Source organism: Zonotrichia leucophrys, chromosome Z (assembly GCF_028769735.1).
Source record: "Zonotrichia leucophrys gambelii isolate GWCS_2022_RI chromosome Z, RI_Zleu_2.0, whole genome shotgun sequence".
NCBI lineage: Eukaryota > Metazoa > Chordata > Aves > Passeriformes > Passerellidae > Zonotrichia > Zonotrichia leucophrys.
In genome coordinates this window covers 29,641,674-29,668,535 of record NC_088200.1, presented here as the reverse complement: position 1 = coordinate 29,668,535, position 26,862 = coordinate 29,641,674, and the positions used below count along the sequence as shown (strand labels likewise).

Here is a 26,862-nt window from a genome sequence, read left to right as displayed (position 1 = left end):
ACATAAGAAGAAATCATCTTTGTCTTTGACGGAGAAGCCTCACATTGCTGAAGCTACAAAAAAAGTAGGATTACAAAAGAGCTCCTTTACTTTCTCATTGAGAAAACTACTGCACTGTTTCTAAGACAAGCACCAAAGGTACTTTCAGTGGAAATAACGTATAATTATTTGGAGCACAGGAATATAGAGATATATGTATACTTCAGGCAGAGGAAACATGTTTTCAATTATAAATCTCTTTCTCTCACCTATTTACCCTTAAAAAAAGAACTCAAGAAGCAGAATTAAAATGATGCACTTAAAATTCAAGTTTAGCTTTACCTGGGATTTGAGCTAAATATTTAATACTGGCAGTCATCATAAATGCAGTAATTAGTACTTCAAACAGTGCACGATGACCGATCTTTCTTTATAACTATCTGCACATTAAACTTCTTGCTCCATCATAAATTGACTGTCAGCATTCAAGACAAAAGGTTATGATTTTCTTTACATTATTGACCAGTTAAGATATCAGTTACCATTTAATCGCTTAAAACTAACAACTACTCAGATCATCTCTCAGGTAGCTAGCAGCAAGTCTGTGCCCATCCAAACTTTTCAACAATAAAGCTGAAGCACAACTGCAAGAAAAGACTTCAAGCCATGAACCAGCAACCAAGAAAATTTTGAATTGCCATGGAATTTATCCATAGTAAAGGACCACGAAAGTTCATAGACAAGAAGCAGTTAGTAACCACTTGTGCAGTACTCTCAAGCACTGCTTCAGCTGAAATAGCAGCATTCTGCAAAGTCCATGGCTTTAAAATAATAAACAAACCCCACTAACACACAATTGTATTTTCAGATTTTTAAACTGCTCTTCCACATAGCCCAAAAGACAAACATTGTGCTTGTTCTGCAATAGTATGCAGGCTTTTGTGGACTATTCACATAAGCTCATCAATGCAACCCTCAAACAACCATCTCCTGTCCACAGCTGTGTTTGACCTCTACCTCATCTAAATTAATTGAACTGATGGAGCAGTTCTCTGAAATTTATACATTATTATTAAGCTTCCATTTTGAATAATAAAACCAAAATCCTTTAATAAATATTCTGAATATATGAAGAATGCTGGGATGTTCCCACATAAGATTCACAATGTCTAAATATTCTGCATTGTAATGACAACATTCCATTGCTTCACTACTGCCTCCACACCCAAAGGAATTAACTTAAAATTTTGATATAAAGCATGTAGTTAGGCTCTCATGAAACACTAAGGCTTACCTGAACTTCACAGTGACATGAAAGCAGTGTAGTTCTGTGAAACCAGAAAAGCTGAATGTACTAAAGCTTTTATAACATTAACTCTACTAATAAAAATTAAGGTACGCATAAAAGAAAACTTTTTCCAATATGCCAAAATTAAAATAATTACAAACACTTTTGATTGGTTGAAACATCCTTTAACCTCACAGACAAACAAAAAGGTTTCAGAATTTTTCTCAAACTTCTCATGAAACATGTTTGAGAAACTTGTGTAAAGAAACATCTGTCTGGAAGATGACATTTCACTATTACACATAAGAAGTAAGGTCATACTGAAATTAAAATTTCAAGTAAGTAAATTTGGGCTTGTTAAGAAAGCCTTCTAAAGTAATTTTACAGCATGGTTTTCAAATATCTTTATTTGCAGACTTTATTTAAAAACTGTACCTTTGTATAGAGAAACCCTGCCTTTCTTATTTTAGCTTTGTTAACTAAGCTCTTAATCCTGGAGAAATATGCAGGTTTGTAGTTCAGAAGTACCTGTTCTACAATAGAAACTAATCAAATCATATGTCAACTTCCAACTTTTTTCCTTTTTTTTAAAAAGGTTTCTTCCCTGACTGTGCAGATTTGGAGACCACTAGTATAATTGGTGTGGCTGCATTTGTATTTGGCTCTTCAACCCTTTAGCTCAGAAGTCAACTCTCAAAAACATCCTCAACTGAAATTATTTCATTATCCCAACTACAATTTTTCCACAGTTCTCAGCATATCTCCCTAAAAAAACAATATGCCCAGTCTATCATCCATTTGAAACAAGCAATCTAAAATAAGGAAAAGTCAAATTATGAATACTTTGCTTTTATTCCACCAACTGATTAACAACAATCATTATTAGGAATTGGTAAGTACGATTCAGGCAGCAGTGGAAATGAAAACATTTCTGTAATTTACTTTAAATAGTTCAAAAGAAACTTCAATTGTGAACAGCACATGCTTTATTCAAATTTTCCCAGCATGCTTTTGTTTTTGCAAAAAAGCATCAGAAGTTTGATTTTCAGTTTCACATTCACTGTACTTGGAATATTTTGGGGGCTTTGTGGTTTGTTTTTTATTTGGGAGGGTGGTGGTTGTTAGGGAAAAAAATAACTTTCAGGACAAGTTAAAGCTGTATGGGAAAAGCACATGTGCTCTGTCAATCCCTGGTATAAATATCCCTCATTTATGGAAGGATCATGAACAAAAGTATTTCATATTCTCTTTTGTTGCCATATAAAGCATTTTAAAAATCAACATATAGAGCATTTTAAAAATCAACATCTTAAGCAGAAAGCCTGCCACACAAAGCTCTGTCTACAGGACAGTATTTTCATAGTTCTTTTTAGTTGTAAAGCAAGATGAAAGAACTTTGTATGCTGCTGCAAGCATATCGTACATATTCCTCCCTACAAGGAAATTTCAACATGAGTACTACTTTAATGCACAGATATGTTTTACCCATTACCTGGATCTTCCTATGTACTATGCCTTAATGCTGCCCCCTGCAAAGTTGGATTTCAAATAGTTTCCTTAGAATTAATTCACAATTAACACTTTAATGACAAAAGGTCAGAAAATGTGGTCTTGTTTATGGACACATCTACCTGCTCTAGAGAGATAGAGCACAATTGCAGCCCTCATCTCCTAGAGCATCTCCTGGTTTTTAATTTACCACCTAACACTGTCACTGCAACCAGTGTGACACAATTCAGCCCTGGATGGAACACACACACCACAGACTGGAGGCTGTGCCACTGCTGAGGGCCACACTTAAACGCAGTCCAGGTGTTTGTGAGAAAATGTCATTACAGCACTGATGTGAATCCACACTCACGAGACTGCTGCACTCCCCTTCTCAGGGCAGGGCTCTCTTAGACTTGACATACAAAGCTAGAGTAAGATTTCAGACTGAAGCCGTGAATGAAAGCTTTGTTTTCTATGCAGTTCACTTCAAAATTACTTTCTCAGGTCAATTTTTAAAATTCGTTTTCCTAAAATTAAATATAATATGAAATATTGAAAGGCTACTAAAAAAAAAAAAAGTGTAAATAATCTTTTAAAATCTGTCATGCACAAAAAAATTGCAACATTTTCCCTAGTTAGCTCACTTGAAAACACAATCAACTAAGTAGGAACGCCAAATGTTGTCTCAAAAACTAAGTACAGCTGACAATTTTTTTCTGATATTTCAACTTAATCATGTACTCATACAATAAAGGGGAAATTCGACACAAAATCTACCCTACAGGCCAGAAATGAACTAGATCACAAACCAGAAATATCAGAAGTACTACATTTTTCTGCCAGATAAAGCAGTTTCCAGCAAGCTGCAACAAAGTTCTAAGACTTTCCTATTTACAAGCAGAATGCGACAGAGCTATTAAAGTATTTTCAGCATTATAATGAAGTCTTTAAAAAAAAGCTGAAGTGAGTCTCTGGGATGTTATCAAACTGAATGTCATACAGAACATGTGTAAATTGGAGGTTCTAAGAGGTTACTGAGAGTTTATTCCAGCTGACAGCACAGAAAAAAATTACAAGTTTTTTATTTCTTTACCAAGCAGCTTTCAAAATTTTGAGGAATGAAAAGCAAAAAAGTTAAAATGGTTTTTCAGAGTATTCATCTTAAGCAAACCTACTTAAAGACCATATCCAAATTTCATTTCTTCTTACGTCCTTCTCTGCCACTCTGTATCAATCAAAGAAAAACTAAGATGCTGGGTGTACTTTGTCACTTTGGTCATGGACCTCAACCTCAGACATAAACATCTAAGATTTATAGATGATGATTTATAAATTAAGATGATTTAAAGCATTAAAAAATCATACCAAGTTTTTAAAAAATAATAATCAAATGGAGTATCTAAAATATTTATATGCAAGTAGAATTTTTAATTTGCTGCTAGAGTACTCTTAGATCAAGTACTAATTAGAACTAGAGTGGTAACAAGCCTAGAAACATTGTAGGTAATACCCAGGCTCTGAAAAACAGCTATTTATACCAATCCAAAGAAGAAGGGGCCAGAAGCTATCCTAAACTTGGGTAGGTAACCTGTTGAAACAGTCCCATATACCATCTCTGCAGACACAAGGTCAGTTTAAGGAGCTCCTATTCCCTACCTAAGTTATTAATTTCTATTGATCCCTATTGACATAAATCTGACTTCAGAACCAAACCCCAAAATACCACCACATATTTTGAAACTTTAAGACAGAGATGAGAAAACGGAAAATTGTTGGACTGGATTTGATCTCCAACCTAATTCATGTGGTGCTCCAACAATTTCCCAGGAAAACAAAACCGGACGACACTTCTGACAAGCAAGCTTCTTTTACAGTATACACATGCATTGTAAGACACATTTATTCCAGTGCAGAAGATCCCCCACATTCAGAAATAAGATTTACTATACTAAAGACTACAGTTCTGTAGGGTGAAGAAAGTCTTATTACTAAAATAAAGCTGTCAGAGCAGAAACAATAGTCCTCAAAGGCAGAAATTTGTTCTCAACTCAGCAACGTAGCATGAGTTATGACCTTAAGCCAGGAGACTAAATGTATTACAAAGCTTAACACTGAAAGCAAGTCATACCACCTTTTTTTCCTTTTTCTATTCAAGAAGTTAACCCCAAAAGTAACAACTTCCTTTGTTTCTTATTTATTGTAGGAAGAAAATGCTATATTTCCAGGACAGAAAGGAAACATGTCAGTCTGACTAAGTGTAAGAATAGAGCTTACAGAGAGCTGCAGACCTTGTGCATTCACAGGGCTCCCAGCTGCACCGTCTGTCGCTCCGCAGGATCTCCCCACAGAAGCATCTTTGTAAGACCAAGCTGCAAGTCCATCCAGCCCAGCATTCTCTGTCAAACTGCAACTATCTGTGCGTGCTGTGATAAAACCACACCACAAACTCTGAGCAGCTCCTCCCACTAGATTCTTCCCCACTTTCACCAGCCAATACATGGCTTCAGTGACGAATGAGTGGATACCTCCACATGAATTTGTCTGATTTATTTATCTGCTTTATCTTTCGTCTGTTGGTTTACATGTAGACTGTAGTCTGTAGACTCTAGAAACTGAAGGCATGCCATGTGAAATGACCCAAGAGGTTTAAAAGAGTCTGAGCTGACCTCAGAGAAAACGTAAAAATTGTGTTTAATCACCACACCACAAAAGTAAAAAAATAAACCTTTATGCTGAAAATAACTGCAGTACAGAAAATTGTTAAGATACATGCCAGAGGTAAATGCCCATTGTTTATTTGAATATATATGCCACCTCTGTGTACAAATGTAAATCAGGAAACAAACCCCCACTGCTATAAGCCAGAAAGATTGTAGGCTGGGGAATACAGTAACTTAAGGAAATTACCATAAAGACACACATATGCCTTGAGCTTCCTGCTTCTTCTGAAATCCTCATGCAAGTATTAAAAGAGTTGTAACCATTAAAACTGCTCCTGCAGGCAAGTCAAAAGAGAGGAGAGTGCTCAGGTGTCGTCCTGGGGTATTGAGAAAATGCATTCATCTACAGGTACAGGCTTTGCTTTCCTTATTTTTGCTCTGACTAAGTTTGTCTTGAAAAGGTCTTTGACTTCTCTAGGCAGAAGATATTCCATGTCTTTGACTTCTTGCCACACTATCAGCATTATTACAAAAGAAACATGCAAGCAATTCCACTGTTTCAATGTTCAGAAAATGTTAAACCAGAAATGCCATTATATGCTACTGAATTTAAACTACACTAAGAATTATCCAATGAATTATTCAATGAATAAGTCCCACTCAAATTAAACTGGCAGAGAGAAAAACCCGGGTGACCTACTTGACCTTTTGGGGACAGAAAAAGGAGAAACTGCAGAACTACAGTTTATGTTAAAACTCTCAAGAAAGCTATCTGTGCCATCAGACATTCAACACACATCTGTCAGTGCTATCATGTATATACAACTCAGAAGAGGAGAAGAAAGGCAAGCTCCACTTTATTAAGGTTTTCCCTTAGGCAACTATACTAGCAAAAAAATGTTAAAAATAAGGTCTATTTGCACCATGGTATGTTAAAAAATTATTTCTAAATTATACAAGAAAAAAAAATCAGAAAATTATTATAAATACTAAAAACTATAAAAACAACAATAGAAACACAAAACAAAAACAAAGTCACCATCGCCACCAAAAAACAAAAGAAAACCCAAATTAAAATCCCACCAAAAAACCAAAACAAATGTCCAGTTAGCTTCCTCCCAAACAGTAAAGTTAAAACAGAAACATTTTGTGTCCTGGAACATGTTCCTTGCAATCTTAGTAGCTCTTCCTGCTGTAGGCATTGAAGTCTCTGACAAAGAGTAAGAAGTCTGTAATTTCCTGCTTCACAAAACTATCAAAACAACTGTCACTTTTTCAGCATTTAACAAGCAGACAGGAACAGATTACTGTACTCAGATGGTGCTAGTGTTTTATTATCTCACTGGAAATGAAACCTCAGCTATTAAGGGAAGCTGGTAGCAGAATTTAAGATAAACAAAACCAAAAAAACCACCTCAGATTTTTGAGGCAGGCAGTCTACAATAAAAAGTCAGTCTCTTCCCAAAGCCTAGCAAGAACACGACCAGACACTGATCAAGAAAGATGCGTTCTCATAATCTCTAAAACACATTAGAGTGGTATTTGTCACAACAGAGACAGCATTAGGACAAAGAAAATTACTAATTAAAGTTTAAGAAAGCTTCATAAGGGTTCCTTCTCTTGCAAAGCAAGAGAACAAAAAAGCATTTTGCCGAAGTCAGCTGCATGCTTTCGGTTTCTCTTATCTGACTAAAAAAACCCCTTCTCTCTTCTTGCATTGCAGCCTGCAAAAAATTCTATGAAAAACAGCTATTGACAGGCAGATATCTGAAAAACAGAAGTTAATTTCAAGCACTGTTAAAATATCTGAGCATGTTTTACAAAGCAATTTGTTTATTACATTAAAAAAACTAAAATGGCTAGACAAAGTAAAACTACAGCAGTTTGTTTCAAAAACTAGAAGAGGGAAATGTGTGTGTTTGACTTCGTGTTACATGACTTTTGCACTGAATTGTTCCAAAAAGCATAGTATGCCAGTTGACTTGAAGTACATCATAATTAAATAAACTTGAAAGATATGATAAGCACAGAACTGAATTTTACAATCCGATGTCATAGTTAAGCTTCTCCTTAGATGGCTTGTTTAAGTAATAAACAATTTACTATAACAGAGCTGTTAAGAACACAACAGGAAGTGTTCTGCTGGAGATGAGGACTTTGTTTTCTTGTACTGCAGAACATACTCACTGGGACTGCTCTTTGTGTTACCTCTTAACTTTGTATCAAGTCGAAAGCAAACTCACCATCCCTAAAGTTTCAGTTAGATGAGGTAAGCTATAAATACTGCAAGGTACTTGTTACCTGTAAATCATCTCAGAAAACTTTTATACCAGTAATTTTAAAGATTCATCTGAGAGAAAAAAGACTCCTTAGATCTGCCTTTTTTTCAGGGAAAGTTGTTTTCCAGTTCACAAAATGCAAATATTGATCCTATACAGTTATTATCTTCACAGCAAAAGAAAACTTGTGTCATTCACATGTAATACATTTAGTTGAAAGTAATATAGTAGAGAAAACACAGTCTAATTTAAGAGATGTTACTATGTAACTAGCAGCTGGATGTTTGATTTACAACTTATTTCTAGTTTCATGGTGCATTAGACAGTAAGCTACTTATCCATATCCGATGATATCCTTCATCCATAGCACAGCATATCATACTCTCTTCTCAGTCCAGGACCCAATAAGCAAAGAGAGAGGTTTGCATTTATGTAACTGCATTAATTTAAAAGCAATGTTCTTATTAAGAAGAAAAAAGATCATGAAATCTAGCCCATGAATGGAAGTGCTGTCAAAAAAATCAAGATCAATGTGGGAAGCAACTTATCTAACTTTTTAACATAATTTTATTCAATCAACATATTGATAAATTTTGTCCCTTATGAAGGGCAGCAAAATACATATGTATGAGAAAAATAAGCGAAAATGTCTATATCTAATTTCAAACACAAATGCTCAAGGGTCACTAGTGTCTGGGGGATGAGGCAGTGGGGGGAAGAAGAAAACGTTATCTTTGTCTGACTTATTTTCTCATTCCATATAATCACCAATTATTTATTACAATTTTAAGTAAATTCTAATATTCTAATGTATACCCCCTCATTGCTTCATTTGATAATTTAAAGCACAATTTCTAGTGTGAAACAATGTTAAGTTGTCATAAGAACAAGATATATTAGAGCTATTCTGGTATTAATGGTGGGATTTAATTGTACTTCCCAGGATCTCCTTAATTAACTATTAAAGAGCATTCAATAAATTTACTTAAGTATTAAACTGAAACACAGGTGCAATTAGGAAAGAATATGCACTTAATTTTAAATCTTACGTTCAAACCTTATCTATACAATTTTGCACCTACAAGAACAACTTTATTTAAATGAGCATAGCACGAGTGTCTGAGCTTTCAGGTAAGAAAGCCAGAATCATAAGCCCACCTCCCAAAATCTAGTACAGAACCTAACTACAGAAATATTTTGTCCCTACTGTTTAGTGCAGTGAAGGAAAAAAAAAAAAGAAAAACACCTGAAAACCCCACAAAGGCAAACACAGAAGAAGAGGCCATAAATGATAATGCTGAAGAGGTCCAGAGTGTTTCAGCAAAGCCAAGTCCCGACTCTTTTCCTTTCCACATCCCGCTGGCAGACACAAATCTTTACCAACACAGACTACAAGTTTCAAGGCTGTCTGAGAAACAATCTTGCCTTACAAAAGGTCCAGCAGATTGATGGTTTGCAAGTGCTGTCATTTCACTTCAGAACTAACCTAAAAGTTCCAAGCCTAGTAACTTCACAGTGATACTCTTCACTCACAACTTCACTGAGATATTCTTTCTGCATTGTAGTTTTAACAGGAATTTCTGAAACTAATGCATATCAGAGAGTTTTTACTTCAATTTATTACCCATTTCTCATGAAATCTTGTATAGATTTGAACACCACAATGCTCTAAAATTAGGAAGGCAGTAAGTGAATTCTGTGTTTTCAAGGGTGTTTTAATCTGGTTTCCAGAACTTTTCCACTTCATTTTATTTCAGGGTTCCCAGGGAAGGTTAAACTAACATTGACTGAATTTTCTATTTCTGTTTAAAAACCATCTCGAATTCTTCATGCACCAACAAATCCTGGTCCATTAAAAAAAAAAAGAAAAAAGCAAAACACCAAAATTTATTGGCTCAAATTGGTGGATGCAAGCCAGTTCTCATCACAGACTTTTAACCAAAAGCACCTCAAGCAAGATATGTATTTTGAGAAAAGGAAATTTTCTGCATTAGTCTTGGAAGATTCTTAACTACTTCCAACTTCAAAGTAATTATGTAAATAACATTTAACAATGTGTACTCATTCCTTAACAAGTCAGAATAAACCACATCACTTGGAGAAACTGGCTGACAAATGCACTCTTCTGGTGCTTTGTTCCCTCTGTCAGCTTTAAACAAAAAGGACGCTACATTTCTGAAAAAGGTGTAAGATTACTAGTGACTATTTTCCTGTATTGTTCCCTTCCCTTCCCCCAGATTAAAATAGCTTTCCAATTCATATCAAAGCATCCAAGGAGCAGTTTCATTTTACAAAAATGAAGGTTCCTTATAAAAAACAAGGTTCCAAAGCTGTTTCCAAATTTAGGCTTCACATTTAAGTAACTAAATCTGTATTTCAGCTGTATTCAAAACCAACCTTTACCTTCAGCATAAGCAATTCTAGTTAAAGACGGCAGAGTAAAGAAAAAAGAACAGAAGAGGCATTTCTCTCCAGAGAACATATAAATCAAATACCAACATGAGAAATTCAGAGCTATTAAAAATGTAACTAAAACTTAAAAATTATTTTTTAAAAAATTGAGTAACTAAAATGAGGTTTCTTTTCTGTGTGAACAATTAGACAAAAGTTCTATCAACCTAGAAAACAGCAATACAAGACAATAATGTGTTTTAAAACTCCAGTATTAAAAAAAAAAACCAACACCACAACAAACCAAACCAAAACCAAATCACTGAATAAGGGATATGACAGTTATTTTGGAAGCAAGTTCACAGTAAAAATGGGACTGCAATGAATGAGAATCCAATTGGATATAAAAAACAAACAAACAAACAAACAAATCAACCAAGAGGAATTTGCTAGTTTGAAGTTTTGGTATGGTTTCTGAGCCTTTTTCAAGTACCAGCAAGTACTTAAGGCACAGGTGAGGACCAGCTCATTTAATCCATTTTTGATTTGATGAAGCCAAACTCATCCAGAACTGATTTCTGTAATTCTTTATATCCACAATTATGTTAAAGTATCTTCAGAAAGTAAAAATCTAAATTGCACAGTTCAAAAGAGTATTTATCCTTGTGCTTTATTATTTAATTCCTTCTGAAGAAAACTCCTCACTCTTTGCATTAGACTCATTTGACCAATCTACAGATTTTAAAGTGACTTCATGCATTTGCCAGCAGCCATAACTGACTTTACTCAAAATTAAGTGAAAGAAAAATGAGAGCTAATTATATTTAAGAAAATTAAGTCTTATTTGGAAAGATGAGATTGTCTCATCTGCCTTAATAAAGTTTTCCTTCAAGTTTCATGGGTGTTTTTTGCACAATCATAAGTGAAATCTCAGTCTTGTGTTGTCCATATTTCCATAATCTGTTGGAGGATTTAATATCAGAATTCATACAAAAAAAAAATCAGTATAGCTTAAGCCACAATGTTGTTTTTTCAAGCAACATATTTAAACATAGGAAACACAAACTAGAAGAAGAAGAAGTAGTAATGGAAATCATAAAAATATGGGAAATAAAAGCCCAAGATGTCACTGAACCAACTTAAGAAAGGGTAAATTATGCCATTTGTTGTAGAGGAAGTACCTTTCACTCAAAGGAAATCAGTAACAACAACTAAACCTGAATTCCCTGAGGTGCTACCAAGAAACTCATCAGCACTGATTCAGCACATGAAATGGTAAAGCAGTAACAAATTAAAACAGAATATCAAGAAGTCTGAGCATTGTGGCAGCTTTATGAGTTAAGAGTTCCACTTGTGATTACCCCATTGTGCTACGACTTCTCTAAAAGGACTTTCAGCTTCAGTTGAAACAATGTGACACAGTAATAATTCTACCCTAGAATTTGTCTGATTATTCTAATTTCATAATCTCATTTAATTTTATTTAGTTTTCCACACCATGTAAGGTTTTTTTCCTTTAAAGGAAAAAAAAGTGGAGGAAAGATGGCTATACCTCTTACAACTATAAAGTGCTCCAGTTTAATGGCATATTCACATATTCAGAGTTTAAAAGGACTCACAAAAAATCAGCACATGATCAGACATCCTAAAAGTTTAACCACCACCACTGAAACACATTTGCAATATTCTCATTTTACAGCCAAAAGAATACTATTCTGAAAGACCTTTACAAGACAAATGCCTAAGAAAAAGAGAAAAAAGCATTTTCTATAACATGTAGGTAACTAATTAAATTTGAATTTACAATATTCAAAGATCACTCAAATATTTGTGGTTACTAAAGATGTCACACTAATTTTACTTCTTACCATGAAAACTTGTATGTCAGCAGCAGCATCTCAAATATGGGACAGTAACTGGCTTTCCCAGTTCTCACTTCAAGGAGGTGTGCAAGTGCTTTTCAAATCATTACGAAACCACAATAATATATAAAAGTCTAGAAATTAAAACTAGTTTCCAGGACACACTGGTGTAACTATAGCTGGGGGAAAGCCTGCATGTGAAACGAGTTGTGACCTTGTGACAGACTAATGGACTGTTTATGGAAATACTTTTCTCAACAAGTTAATCTTTTACTAGGTACCGGAGTGACCTGACTGTGAACTAGAAGCTGAAGACTCATGTCACCCATTGAATTAATTGCTACATTAAAATGTCAGGCAACCTGAGACAAGCAAAGGGTGACAGAGGCCCAAGCCCATGCAGACATCAGAAAGAAAACACGCCTTTGAAATGTTTTGAACAAGGGTGACTGCAGCCCAGAACCAGTGAAGAACACACTGTCACGTAATCCTGTCCTGGAAAACCAGAAGGCATTTGCATAGTCAGCCTCAGGAACGCTCAGATGCGTAACACAAACTGTATCACTCCAAACAGTCTCCACAGGGAAGGTCACAACTTTCAGAAGACAGACTTCCCATACTTGCTTAGTATGTCTGGGTTAAGCATTAGCTAGCCAGTCATGCACCTAACACAAAATTATAAACAAGCTGCTGTATGAATATGGAAGAGCAGGGTTCTCAATTCTTACTCCTTGGCTGCCCACTCACAACAACTGAAAGACCAATGCAGTTACACAGAAAGGGTCAAGAATTTTAAATCCTGTCATTATAGATTATTTTAGCAAGTGCAAATAGGTATACAGTAGCCCAACAAACCCTTATCAAAAGTCACCATGGTAAGAACTAACCACTTCCCTTGTGAGAGCCAGCTTCATCCCCTCCCAGTTATAAAAACATGCCATTTATTTGAACATGGAAAGGGAGTAACAGTGCTAGACCCATATTGTCTCATTTCCTATTTCCTTTTAAGTATCAAAATGCAGGTCTTTTCACAATGAGATTCAGAAATGCAATGAAGCATACATTGGGCCTTCAGGAAATAAAGTGAAATGCTGGTTCTCTAAAATTAACTTAATGGGAGAAAAAGAACAAGAGCGTTTTTTCCTCCCACAAAGTGGTTATAAAGAAACATAAGGAAAGATTGGACAGACTGACAACAACAACAACAAAAAAAAAAAAAAAAAAAGCCAAAACCATGCCTGATAATAACTACACCAAAAAACTTTGCATAATTATTCGTGGTTTCAAGCAAAATTTAGTAGTTTAAAAATATTAATAGCACAAAGTCCATATTCTGTACCTCCACCAAATCAGAAATGTATTTGTCACCATGTCTGATGCACAAATATTTTGAGATCTGGAGGCAATGGTGTCTTCCCAACTAGAGATTAACTGACAATATGAAAAAAAGAGCCTTCCTAAGGCATCAGCTCTGATAACACAAGCTGTGTTCTCCCCACAGAGGGGAGACACAACACAGTCGGTCCTAAGTAGTATAACCAGTTGAGCTCTTTTGCACAGAGGAGATGTCACATTTCTGAAAATACTCCTATAGTATAAATCAGTCCTGCATCTGGTTTTGGCTTTGTTCTAATTCAGTTTGCCTGCTTACTATTTGTGCAAATCAGAGCTTTAGCACTTTTGGCTCTATGATTCAGAAAAACTTATAGCTTTTGTGACAATGTTAACCAGAGAAGGTAAAGTTCTTCTGTAGTCTATCCCCTCACGAACATTAATGGAACAGACCTGAATTATTTCCCAATAAGCTGGATGAAACAAACTGAGTATTTTTTTCAAAATCTTAAGCCTAATTATTCATAGCTACAGGTCCTAGGCCCATTAAAGAGACAGTCACTATCTTAATTTGACCACCTGCACAATTGTATCCTTTCAATCCAGGTTTTAATCATGACAAAACCATGAGTTTTAGATAATTCACAAATAAGTATGCACCAAAAACTATCAGCATAGCCTAGGCAAAAGCAAACTTAAGCGTGCTAATTAAAACACACACTTCTGTGTAGAGGTTCTGTTACAGCCAGGAGGTCTTGCAGTTTGTAGCACATACTACATAACCAGATGTTGCATCCTTTTTCCCCCCAAAGTTCTACAGAGGTACCGAGTGCCTGAAGCATCAGAGGCAATCCAGCTCGCTAACTTTACAAGTCCTAGAAAAGGTTTACATAGCTGCATGCCACAAGGTGCAGAGAACTTACCCAGCCACTGAGTACAACAGATATGGTGGCTTCATCCTGCAGCCAGCTGCTACACAGAGCTGATAGGCAGAGAAAGGTCACTCAGAACACTGACAGAGTCCCGTGTAACTCCAAGATGGGCATAATGGTAAATGCAGGCGCTGATTTTCCTCTGAAGAGGAATTTATGTTTTGAACAAAGCCCACACTAGTTAGTCACAGAGTTAGTAATAAACTGCTTTATTTCAGGCTAAGGTACCAATATTACAAATATGGTAGACACACATGAAGTGAACAGTTGCACACAAAGAATACCAATAAAGCCTTATAAGGTTCCTCCACTGTTTAAGGATTTTCCTAGAGGCTCATTCACAAGATTAAAATCTGAGTTTTTGTATAAGTCCTAGCTATTTAAGTCTCAACTACTTATGCACATGCAAGTATGTTAAATTCAGTTGAAATACTAATGCATACAGCTAAGCTGCTTCCTGGGAAGAAATACTTTCAAAAAATTATTTGTCAAATTAGAAAAAGTGAAAGACCTATTTTGATGAAGCTCCTATGGAACTCTGTCTACATGATAGAAACTGGCAGATTTCCTACTAGTTCCCCTTGCTAGTTCCTCAACAGTCTACCCGGTAGGCTGAAAGGAAGCCAAAAATCTAAAAGTTCTGGCTGTGCTCTCCCCTGCAGTCTTGATTCCCAGGGTCTACAAGTGGCTTGCCCTGGCACTGGACCTCTATTCTCATTTGCAGTCAATTTTAAAATAAAGGAATGCAGTTCGTATGTAGCTGATTTCAAAGTGTCACAGCAATTCTCCTTCTCCACCTGGCTTTGCTGGGCATCATCGCTAGCAGCAGCAGAACTGTAAAACTCTGCCACAAACAGGCAACTCAGAGCAGGTCAGAACAAGCTAACAGTAGAGCATACTAATTTACTGCTGAGACACCAGGGAGAATTAAATACTTCAGCACATTTACCAGGACAAGATGGTTTACTGTTATACCTGAACGTGCTGGAACTTAACCACACACTGAAAAGACAAATCTTACAATACAGTAGCACTGTTCTGATTACCATACATAAGCTTAACTTTTCATAAAAGAGCTAATCTATACTTCAGAGTTTTCAATATAAATAAGAATTTCAAGATCAAGTATAACTTGTGAGTTAACAAGTGAGTTTAGAAAAATTAACAGTAAGCAGTTTCATTAGTTTACTACTATAGTTTATCCTAGTTCATAGTTTCAATAGTTTACCACCATACCAACCTTGGTTAAAGACACTATTTTTCTGAGAACTGCCACTTTTCACAAAGGTTTGTGACATTAGTAAACTGTATCCCAAAGAGCAATAGCCAAGGAAACTTACTGTCACTGTTTTATTTGCAACTGACAGTAAACATTTGAATGAGATGTCATCAAGACCTTTTTCAAGGACATGTCAGAGGGCAATGTTCAGATCAAACCTTTCCAACAATATTTTTTTCTTCAGAAAGGGAAGTCCATCCTCTACTGTAGAAAAGAGACAGGATTTGCAGGAGAGTCTAGGAGTCAGCAAAACCTGACTTCTTTCCATTTGTGGAATAAAAGAACCTCTCAGACTGAGAAATTCTTCTTGGCTAAAATAATGAGCGTTTCTCAGGTACAGGGAACACTTGGCATTGTTTTATATTATACTCTGTACTTTCTAAGCCCTTTTCCTATATTTTCCATTTCTAAGAGAGTCAACTTGGACCCACTGGGCTTTGAAGTATCTATACAAGAAAAAAGCATTCTCTTTCAGGATTGAATCCTTTGCTACCAGCAACATAGCAGAAATGAGTGACAACAGTAACCACATTGAACAGAGGATGCTGGCATGCAGCACAAGCCAAAGGCAATGAGCAGGCACAAATCTCCCAGGTCGAACACTCTGCCAACCCACACCTTTCCTCACTCTGCTTCACCAGTGTATCAGTATATGCTAGTTTACAATGCTGAATACATACTTACATGAAAACACCTTATAACTTGGAAAAGATGGAAGATATCTTAGCTTAATCACAAATATTTATTATTTTATTGTGCCCACTCACCACAAAAAAGGGCACTCAGTCTGCATGGTAATCTTCACAGTGAGAGAAACCAAGCAGATCCAACTTTTCCATATTGGTTTGGCATAAGGCATTTCCAAAAGGACAACATTCTAAAAGGACAGCCTTCTAAAAGGCCACCTACATTGCTCCCTGCCAGAACTCTGCATGGCTTCAGGTGTCTCATTTTATACCTTCTTGTCCACAAGCTGGAGAGGAGTGAAGCGGGAAGCTTCTTCTCCCTCTTCTTGTACTACTGGCTTAAAGCAAACGCAGAACAATCTGCATGCCCTTAAGATCTCTGTTCCATGTACTCCTGCCCTTCCTCCCAAGAGCCTCTAGGAAGGGTAAGAAACATGCAGTTGCAACTCAGTAAATTCTTCTCCAGGGAACAAACTCTAACTTTTAGTTAATTTTAGGAAGATGTTTGAGGAAGTGTGTAAACAAAGCTGTGTGGAGCAGAATGTACGAGGCCACCAGTCCAAGCCCTAACCTTGGAGGTTCAAAGAGAAAGCAAGTGATCCTGGTTACTGTGACCCTGCCAGAAACCAGGACCCACCCCCAGCAGGCAGATACTGAAAAGCTCAGCTGCATTTAGTGGGCATTTTAGAAATAGTTTCCACACCATGGAAAACCTAATAAAAACCCCAAAGCCCTTGCACTTTCTACAGGCTGGGACATTCGATTTGCCTGCAGAGATCAGGAGACCTACTGTAATAAGCTGTTCATTACAAATCAATGAAGAACTTACAGTTAAAAACCCCCAAAATCAATCGTAATTCTATCTTTACAGGAGAAGCCATTTTGTGGATCAATATAGAGGAATTACTGAAATATCTTTTTAAAAATAAACTTATGTATATTAGTACAGTTTTAAGAATAACTTCATCCAGCTCCACACAATTAAAAACTAACTCTTCACTATTCCATTTCAAGTATGAACTGTGAAAGAACCTTACTCAACTACAGAAGCCACTTCCTGTGTTTTATTTATGTGAATAATCTAACAAAATAATAGGCAAAACAGGTCCTTAACATGAAAGTTAAGTTATCCCAAGTTTTTAAGAATACATTAACACTGACTCAGCAAGCTTCCATGCTAACCAAAACTGCAATCATTTCTTACATAAAGCCAAGAAATCTGTAATCCTGTAGCCTAGAGCTCTGTAGAGGCATTTTCTTTAGTGAAATAACAAACATCTCAGATCTTTACTTATGGAAAGATTTAAGACACTAACTGTAGATGCAATGCTAAAGTTAAAACCCTCAATCAGAGAAAAAAGATTTAAAAGACTATTAATATCAGACCTTGCAACTCCACCATCTAAACCCATGAAAGAAGAAATCAAAAAATAAACAAAAAAAAGGTAAACAGAAAAACTGTCACTGACTACACAAGAATTTTCAAACTATATATTCAGCAACCAGAAATTAAAAGTACAGTCATAATTCGAAGCAATAGCAATACTGTCTTAACCATGGTGGTAAACAAACACTAGCCTGCTAGTGTCATAATCTGACAAGCTCAAACTGTTCATGAGCTGCAAGCTTCACCACACTTTTACAGATACACATTTCTGTATACATCTCCAAAGGCAGAGCACCTACATATTATCAGAAGGCAAAATATCATCTACTGACCTTAGAAGCCTCCATTTTAAAGAATACTAAGAATTACTAAAATTATATTGTGCAGACATTTTATTTGCAGTAGAATGGGAGGCAATATAAACACTTTGTATTAAAAAAAAAAACTTAACTGTTTCTCAGTTTGTTATGACAAATTAGGGTTAGGGGGTTAGGGTTTTTTTTTCCCCTTCAGCATTTTAAATATTTAGATCAAGCTCTTTCAGCATCCAAAAGGAAAAGTCCTGGAGATAGAAACATGATGGTTATATATTCAAAAATCATCAGGCTTCAAGATGGTATTTCAGAGAAATAACTACTGAAATGAAACACATATATGGACACCCTTGAGGGTGAACTGCCTGCTCCCAAAAGTACGTGACCATCACTGCTGAGAGCTGAGTAAGAACTCATTTCAGTTTGCTCAAAAGCAAGATGACTGGAGCCTCAAGAAGAGGATGGGGGAGAGCTCAGAAAACAAGATGTCAGATGTGGCCAGATGTCAGTGAGGTCAAGCAGATGCAACCCACTTCTCAGCACTCGATTTCCACCTTCCATAGTGACCCTGGACAAGGAGCTGCAGTACCAAGAGCAGGGTGGGAAATACTAGGAAAGAACTGAAGTTGTCCAGCATAATAATCACATCAGCAGTCATTTCATTACTAATTTGAATACTAGGACAAGAGAGATGAGAGCAGACAGTATTATGCTGTATTTCCATGAATGATTTGAATAGTTTACACTTCATGGACACAATGAAATATATGGAGACATTGTGAAACAAAGGTAGATGGTCCTGAATTAGAGTTTAATCTCACAAATAGGAATACTCCATGACATTTTAAGTTTAAAAAAAAAAAACCCACTTTCTGCAAACATCTTAAATTATTTAATCATCACATGCTGAACACTAGTAAAAAAAAAAAAAAACACCAAAAACTGGACATTAAAAAGCCAAAAAAGAGAGGGACTGATGCCTCTATCACCTTTTATTATGACAATTTGAAAACTATTTCATCCATTTCCAGACAGAACGTAAATAATTTCCAATTTCAAGCTGCTCTTAGATAGCAAGTAAATAGAGCTGCTGTGTTTTCAGGACATTTTACAGCCAAAAGTCAACAAAACTGATCTTCTAAAAGCACACCAACAAACAAACAACTGCAACAAAACAAAGCAAACAAAACCCCAAAACTCAACAAAAACAAAAAACCCAAATCCTACAATCCAAGAATCAGACAAAAAAAAAGAAACCAACCAAAAACCCACAACCCCTCCCCCCACCAGCAACAAACCAAAGCAAAACCCCCTCAAAACTCCAAACATACAGGAAAAAAATAGTCAAGACACTTCAGCACCAACCAGAACACTCCAGTTCTACTTGTGCAGTGTGAGACTGGAAAGCGGAAGCAACCCTGCAGGCAATACACTCAGCCTTCGGATAAAGATAAAAAGGGAGGGTAGCAACAGAAAGCAGCTCTCCACTTAACCACGTTCTCCTAGTCATACAGAGACAAGTAATGAAGCCCTTTAAAAGGCTTTTGGCCACTCTGCCTTAAGAAAAAGAATGAACTGTAATTCTAGAGCTTTAAGTGAGTGCACAGCAGATAAAAAGTAAATTAAGATGACCCTCGGGTCTCTGCAGAGAATCCTCTGAGAACACTCAGATTAGCCTCAGAAACTCAGAACTCAAAGCAGATCCATCCTCTTATCACCACTTCTGCTGAAAACTAGCTTTACAGGTTTGTTTAAAAAACAGCTACATGGCAACATATAATTTGTATTTTAAACAAGCTTAAGCCAAGTTTCACCAACACTGGAAGCCAGTGAAAGCCAACAGAAGCATTCCCATAGTCATTACACCCCCAGATGCCTGTTTCTACTCCTGCCTCATGCCTCCCTGCAGCAGCATAAATCTCTGCACAGCTGCACCATTACTATTAAAAGCGCTAGTACACTAAAAGGTCTTGTGAAGTTCAAATCCATCATACAGAAGGAAAAACTGGTATTCAAATCTTGTGCTCTACATGTTCAGCCTTTGGGTAAGATACGACTGCACACGTCTACACACAGGTATTGCACTGAGCAGACTTAGACTCCACTGAGTGACAGTAGAGACTGAACCTTTAGTATCACTAAATCCAATGAGACAGAAAGCTCCAGATTAGTTAGTTACAATCTATTTACTTTGCACAGGAACAAAGAAACTGCCATACCCGATCAGACCATTTAAGCAGAACCCTACCACTTGCAATAACTAAGAGTGATAAAAATCAGACATGGGAGAGGGTGACCCTCTTCCAAAAGTACTCCCAAGCCACAGAGCACAGAAGAGGTAGAAAGACAATCTTCTCTCACCACAGTATCCGCTCAAACTGGAAGCAGAAAATTTGGTAGCTTATTTACACAGATGATTACAAACATCAAGCATTAGAGTCTTGGACAAAATACATAATTATATTTTACCTTATCTGGGAATAGCCAAGATCAATAATAAGATACTTTTTTTGTTTGTTTTACCTTAGCTACATTCTGAGAAGAACAGAAAAAGTTTGCATTTCAATGACAAAGAAATCCTTGGCCATGCTGTGCGATCACTGTAGATGCTCTCCTGTTCTCACTACAACTCCCAATGCTCTGTTAGAAGCATTCATGTCCTCCTTTGAAAGTCAAAGGTGCTACAAATTGAAAAACATGGCTGCAACTGATGAGCTTTTATTAGCACACTTGTACATACAGACAAAACTTCAGTTTTACAGTGTGACTTTGGTGCCTCTAGCATGTGTGAAACGGCAACTGCAGAAAAATACACTATAAACATCTACAAGGGGAGTCTTGCAGCTGACTAACGTATCCAGCACACACCTTTTCAAACACCTAATTTTCATGGAAGTCACAAAGTCTGTGGTTATACCACACAGATGAACTGCACCATTTATTTCCTTTCATTTTTATAAAAACATGATTGCAGCAATATAAACTAATGCTGTACTTGAGGAAGTAAAAAGGCATCTACACCAATTTCAGATACAAACATCATTTTAAGGTCTGGATGTTTTAAATGCATATTGTAAAGCTCACAGAGAAGGAAGTGCATTTTATCTCCATGGATTTCCCTTACGCGACAAGAAATCATATTACAGTTATCAATGAATTCACTATTTGGCTCTTGTTATGAACTAAAACAACATACCGACAGTAAACAACATATATGGGATAAAAGATTTGAAGTGTTTTATCATGTTGAAGCTGCAATTCCTAGGAAAACAGCTCCCTTCTTCTCTTGCAGTGATACAAGATAGCTTAGACCCTTCACTGCTTTTAGTGAAAATATTCACTCTACTGCCTGACATGCAGAATGCTTGGGAGCTGGAAGGAAAAAGGTAATATTTACATCTATAATGCAACAGCAGTCAGTTTCCCTTCTCAGGTTCATTTTGAGACTCAAGAAGTTCTTCCAGCATAAACAGAAATAGAGAATCTATTTAAAAGGAAGTAACTGTAATACCAAAGAGCCTGATAGGGGGACTTTGGAGCAAGCATAATATCTTCTAACTAATAGTAGATCCTTATAGGAAAGTACAACTAACTGCATTCAAAGCCTGCCCGATAAAACATTCTTTAAATTATGCCTTTAAGTTTGCGTCTTAATAAATATCTGGACAACAGCTGCCCAGGCTAATTTAATGTGTATTACTCACATATTTATATGTGAGTAATACACATTTAATATATAAATATACAATATTTATATGTTACTCACATATAAATTAGGCTCTCTCCTCTAGCTGAAAAAAAGTCAATATTAAAATGAGGACAGATAGATGTTTTGAATTTTTTATGCAGCTTGATAAAGTACTACTTGGTCTAATATCTGTTTATTGGTAATACAGCACACAGAATTACTGAGATACTCTACCCATAAATGAGCATTTATGGGTATTTCTGAAGGACAATCATTGTTAAAATTGTAATGTATTTTCAACTGCCCTTATAATAAACTCAAAGCAGACTCACTGAAATACTTAAGAGAAAAGCTTTTGGCATTCAGTGTTTTCTAGGATTTGTTAACATTCCTAGTCAAATAGCACAAAGCGCTTACAAGTATTTTAACGTGTATATACTCTCAACACACTGACTTGGCAAAATGCAGGTACCTAAAAGTAAGTAAAATTGCCCATGTGAAAAGGAAAAAAATTCCACAGCTGCTTTGTCATTGCTGCTGTGGGACCAACCAGCCAGGATGGACGCAGCGTTTCACCACTGATGCGACATACATTGACCTTCCTGCACCTCCAACGTTGAGCCTGACTCCCACTTGCTATCACCATGAGACTCAGCCTCTTCAAACATATTCTGATATTCTTTTTTTTTTTTCTTGAAAGCCATGAAACTTGATACATTATTAATGCATTACAATATGCAGTACATTACAATATCATGACTTTATAAAAACAAGGATGGTGCTAAGAGTTTATAAAAAGACAAGGCACTCACTAAAACGTGTACATCATTACCGTTCTGCAAAACATTTACAATTTCCTGCTAATCCTTCTGTAAGTACAGAGCCATTTCTTATCTGCACAACCACACCACAACAAGTATTTTACACTGCCCTAGGAACAGGCCAAAATCCATCTGAATTGCTGAGAATACATATAAACAGGACATTGGTCTAGAAAACTGTTCTTATTACAGTTCTCCTGTGGTAATTCAACCTTTAAAAAAATACTCCTGAGGTTTGACTGACAGAAGACACAACTAAAAGAACACACAAGCCATACGTCCAAACAGGAATTATATTTTTATGAGGTTTAAGTGATGAGCCAAACTTTAAGGCATCATTAAAATAGGTCCCTGGATGTTAATACTAAGTTCTTAAACTACAGAGTACACACCAGATAAAACCTTACAAGAAATCCAGGTGAAATTGTCATCTTCACATCAAAATTACCTGGTCATACTGCAGTGTCTACACACACGTACACCAGTAAGACCCAGCCAGTACACTTTAAAGCTGAAATGTGTTCTAAAGTACTTAAACTGCTTCACTGTGGGCATAAGTTCGTTTCAACATGAATAGCTGCATACAAGTTAAACAGGCAAAATAGTGGTAGATCACAAGAAAGTGGACTTATCAATTAATACATATAGAAGGCAAATATAGGCTGCAAACACCAGGGCACTGAACACAACCACTGCAATTTTTCACCTGGACTAAGCCACGACAAAATTACTTTCTCCTAGAAAAACAGCGAGAATATTTATGCTTCAAAGTCTTCTAACTAAAAGAAATCAGTTCCGCACTATCGCGAAGCTGCAAACTAGAATCTGACTTCAGAGAAGTCGGGGGGAGGGGGGAAGGGGAAAATGAAGACATAATAAAGTCGATTACTCAGTTTTGCAGCAAAGTGCTCGGGCAGCGCCCGGGGAGCCCGCAGAGCAGGCGCCCAGCCGCCGCCCGCAGCCCGGCCCCGGCCCCGCGGGCAGCTCCGCGCTCGCTCGCCCCGCGCCCCAATGGCTGCTGACACATCCGGCCCCGGCCCCGCCACCGCCCCGAGCTCACACTTCAAAGCCTTTCGGGACTCCGGCCGAAGTCAAGCACAAACGCACCCCGCAGCCAGACGGGCCGCCCCCCACAGCTCGGCTCGGCTCCCGCGCAGCCCCGCACCGCTGACAGCTGAGGCCGGCGGGGCAGCCCGGCCCGGCCCGGCCGTGCCCCTCCCTCAGCCCCGGACCAGGTGCCCCGCGGGAAGGCGGGCGAGCAGTGCTCGCCGCGCCCCAGCGCTGCGCTCCGAGGCTGCTCCGCCGCCCCCGCATCCGCTACCGGCCCGCGGTCAGGGGGGAACGGGGCGGCGGAGCCCGCCCGGAGTCCCGTTCGCGGGAACAGCCCCGACGCCGCCGCTGTCACGCAGCGCCCGCAGGGACCGACCCTTGCCCGCCCCTCCAGCCGTAGGCGCCCCTCACCTCGCGGCGGGGGACGGCTCCATCCTCCGCTCCGCGGCGGGGTCCGTCCCCGCCGGGCTCCCCGCCGGCAGCGGCTCCAGGAGCTCGGCGCAGCGGCTGGGGGAGGCAGCCGGGCTGGCGGGGCTGGAGCGCGGCGGCCCGGGCAGGTAGTGGAGCAGCAGCGTCTCGGGGGGCTCCGGCGAGGAGGAGGAGGAAGAGGAGGAGGCGGCCGGGGCGGCGGCGAGGAAGAGGGGCGCCTCCGGCAGCCGGTCCAGCTCCACGCTCCGCACTTTGCGCAGCTGCTTCCGTCTCCAGTCAGAGCGCTGTTCTCGGCTGCCGCCGCCCGCCTCCCGCAAGAGCCCCCCGCCGCTCCCGGCGACGCTCCCTGCCACCACGCCGCCTTTCAGGCTCCCGCAGGCGGCGGCGGCGGCCGCCTCCGCGCCGCCGCCCGAGGATAATCCCGATGACGAGGCGCGATCCCCCGCCGCCGCCGCCATTTTCTCTGTCGGGTCACATCGGGCTCCCGAGCACCGGGGGCCGCCGGCGGACAGCGCGCTGCGCAAACGGCGCCGCCTGCGCAAACGGCGTAGGGCGGGGGCGGACGGCGGGCGCGGATTGGCGGCGGCGGGCGCCGGGGGCGGGGCCGCGCCTGTAGGTGCCGCGGAGCCGCGCCCCGCCCGCCCCCGCGCAGGTGTCGGGGCGGGGCGGGAGCCGGGCGGGAGTCGCGCCCGCCGCCGCTGCTGCTGCTCCGCGGGGCCGGGGCCGGGGCGGGGGCTGGGGCTGCGGCTGCGGCTGCAGCTGGGACTGGAGCCGGACGGGGTCCGTCCGTGCGGCCGGGCCGAGCCCGGGAGCCTGTGGAGGCGCCAAGCGCGGCCCCGCCCCCACGCGGCCCTCCCCACGTGTGGAAGAGCTGCGGGGTCTCCGGTGGCCCCGAGGCGAGTACGGCCGGACGGGCGGGCGGGCCGGGCTCCCCCGTGCGGGGCGCGGAGGAGCCTTTCCCGGATCTCGGAGCGCTCCCGCTCGCACCCCCTTAATGTGAGCCTCTCCTGTCCCCAGCATTGCCCTGGCAGCCGGCGAGCGGCCGGCAGGAACGGAGCGCCCGCGGTGCCTCGCTGCGTGCGGCCGAGGAATCGCCTCTCCGGTGTGCCCCTGCTCACCTGGTCGTCCCTCTCTGGAGCCAGTAGGAAATTAAATGCACATCCTCGCTCGCAGCCTCCGCGCGTCCTTCGCCGGGCTGCCCTCAGTGGGCCGGCGCCGCTGCCCCCATGCTCAGGTCCTCCTTGTCCGTGTCTGCAAACGACGGAGAAGCGTTAATGTCCCGGAGCGCGCCCGCCTCCATGTGTGCGCAGGAATGCACATGCAGATGGGCTATACCCTGCCACGCACACCTACCGCTGCGGCTGTTTCCTGAGAGACTGCGAGACAGAAGAAAGGCAGGAGACATCACATGACCGAACCTTGGGAGGTTCAAGTAAATTTTCTACTTGTCGGGATTTTCGCTCGACCGCATTGGGGTGGTTTTGCTTTTTGATCTGAGATGAGAAAACGAAAACCGAATATTGCTGTGCATACAAGGTTGTTTACAAAACGGTGTGGTCTTTAGATAAAGTAAAAGTCACACAGTTCAAAGCACTTAAGATGAATGTTTCAGGCTTATTTCTCAGAATTTGGTGTAACATCCAGGTGTAACATTAACTAAGCGTCACAACAATGATTATTAGTATGGTCAATGTGCTGGGATCAGTGATTTCATCTGAAGTACCGGTTGAGTGAGAATTACCTTCTAACAGAAAGCAGATTCTTTCTTGCCTTTCATATATCATCAGAGGCTGACCTAAACATAGGGTCTTTGCTGGAGGATGTGATGAGGAGATAGGAAGAAGTTTTTCCCTCTAGACAAAAGCCTGAGGACACTCTTTGTGCTCTATATTCTTGCAGAATAATATCAATAGGTAAGGCCTTGAGCGAATTATTTAGGTGGTCTGCCAACATGCCACGCCACCACTGTCCTTGTGTGAGTTTTTCAGTGAAGGACGCTGTGAGAAGGTCAGTTGAATTCATTGTCATCTTGCAAGTATGGGATAAGCAGATCATCTAATATTCTCCTGTAATGTACAACTCAGAGATATAAATTAATTCTGAGTTTCATAATGGTAGTATTTGACAAGCCTCTGCTGCAAATTAGAGAGAGTTTTCTGGAAGATTCCTAGACCAAGACACATTGACAAAGTGAGAATGTTACTCATGGGAATAAGATAACAAAGTATCCACTTTGTAGACACAGCATGAAATAAGTTCCATGCAAATCAGTGCACTATTATATCTTTTAAAATATTCCTCTCTGCCATAAAATCACATTTACAGAAAAAAGAAAGAAAATAACCACACAAACCCCTATGCTTTTAAAGACATTTAAACAGAACAAGAAGGTGACTTTCGGTATTTTATAAATGCTCATCAAATGGAAGAGGAATATCCCTTTGAATAGTGATTGGTTGGAATAGAACAGAATTGATTGGTTGGAATAGAATACAGAGAAGAAGAAGCACATCTTCAATAAAAGTAAATCTAATGGGAAGGGTGTATACAACGCGTATGACAGGTCAAGGGGACAGCTCTCTCAGGGTGTAAAGACTCCAACAGGGGAGAAGGAAACAGGAAATTCAAGGAAAATGTCAGAGTGGCAGTGGGATACTGAGGAATGTGCATGAACACTGAGGTGAAATGTTTTCTGGAAAGCAGCTAAGAACAGGGCAAAATATAAAATACAGGGACAGTGGGAGGCACCACTGTAAGAAACAGCTAAAAGGAGACAGATGCTGTCACCACTCCTGTTAAGGCATTACTTTGCCTTTTGAGTAAGGCCAGTGCTGTCAAGGGTTTGCATTACTTTTGGATAAGATGCAAAGTGGAAAACCCTTAGTATTCTGTCATTTAAAAATGCATGGCATGCCTTGTAATGGTTATTTATCCTTTCATTACTGTCTGAATTTCAATTCTAATAAAGTACATTCTGCCTATAATCCTTATATT

General features: G+C 39.5%; 1 protein-coding gene across 4 annotated transcripts in view; it reads right to left on the bottom strand.

Moving 5' to 3' along the window:
• Nucleotides 1–25,132, bottom strand: part of MAP3K1 (mitogen-activated protein kinase kinase kinase 1) — a 58,275-nt gene extending 33,143 nt beyond the window's left edge. The window contains exon 1 of one of the 4 annotated variants that reach the window (XM_064735910.1): nt 24,987–25,132. Coding sequence is in view for 1 of the 4 variants with exons in the window: in XM_064735915.1 (XP_064591985.1) it covers nt 23,851–24,326 (476 nt within the window). In the remaining 3 variants the exon portion in view is untranslated. Of the gene's footprint in view, nt 1–5,046; nt 5,127–23,449; nt 23,460–23,850; nt 24,348–24,986 lie in introns of those variants that run through there. The other 3 variants (XM_064735915.1, XM_064735913.1, XM_064735911.1) reach the window with 3 other exon arrangements.
• Nucleotides 25,133–26,862: the final 1,730 nt, after the last annotated feature.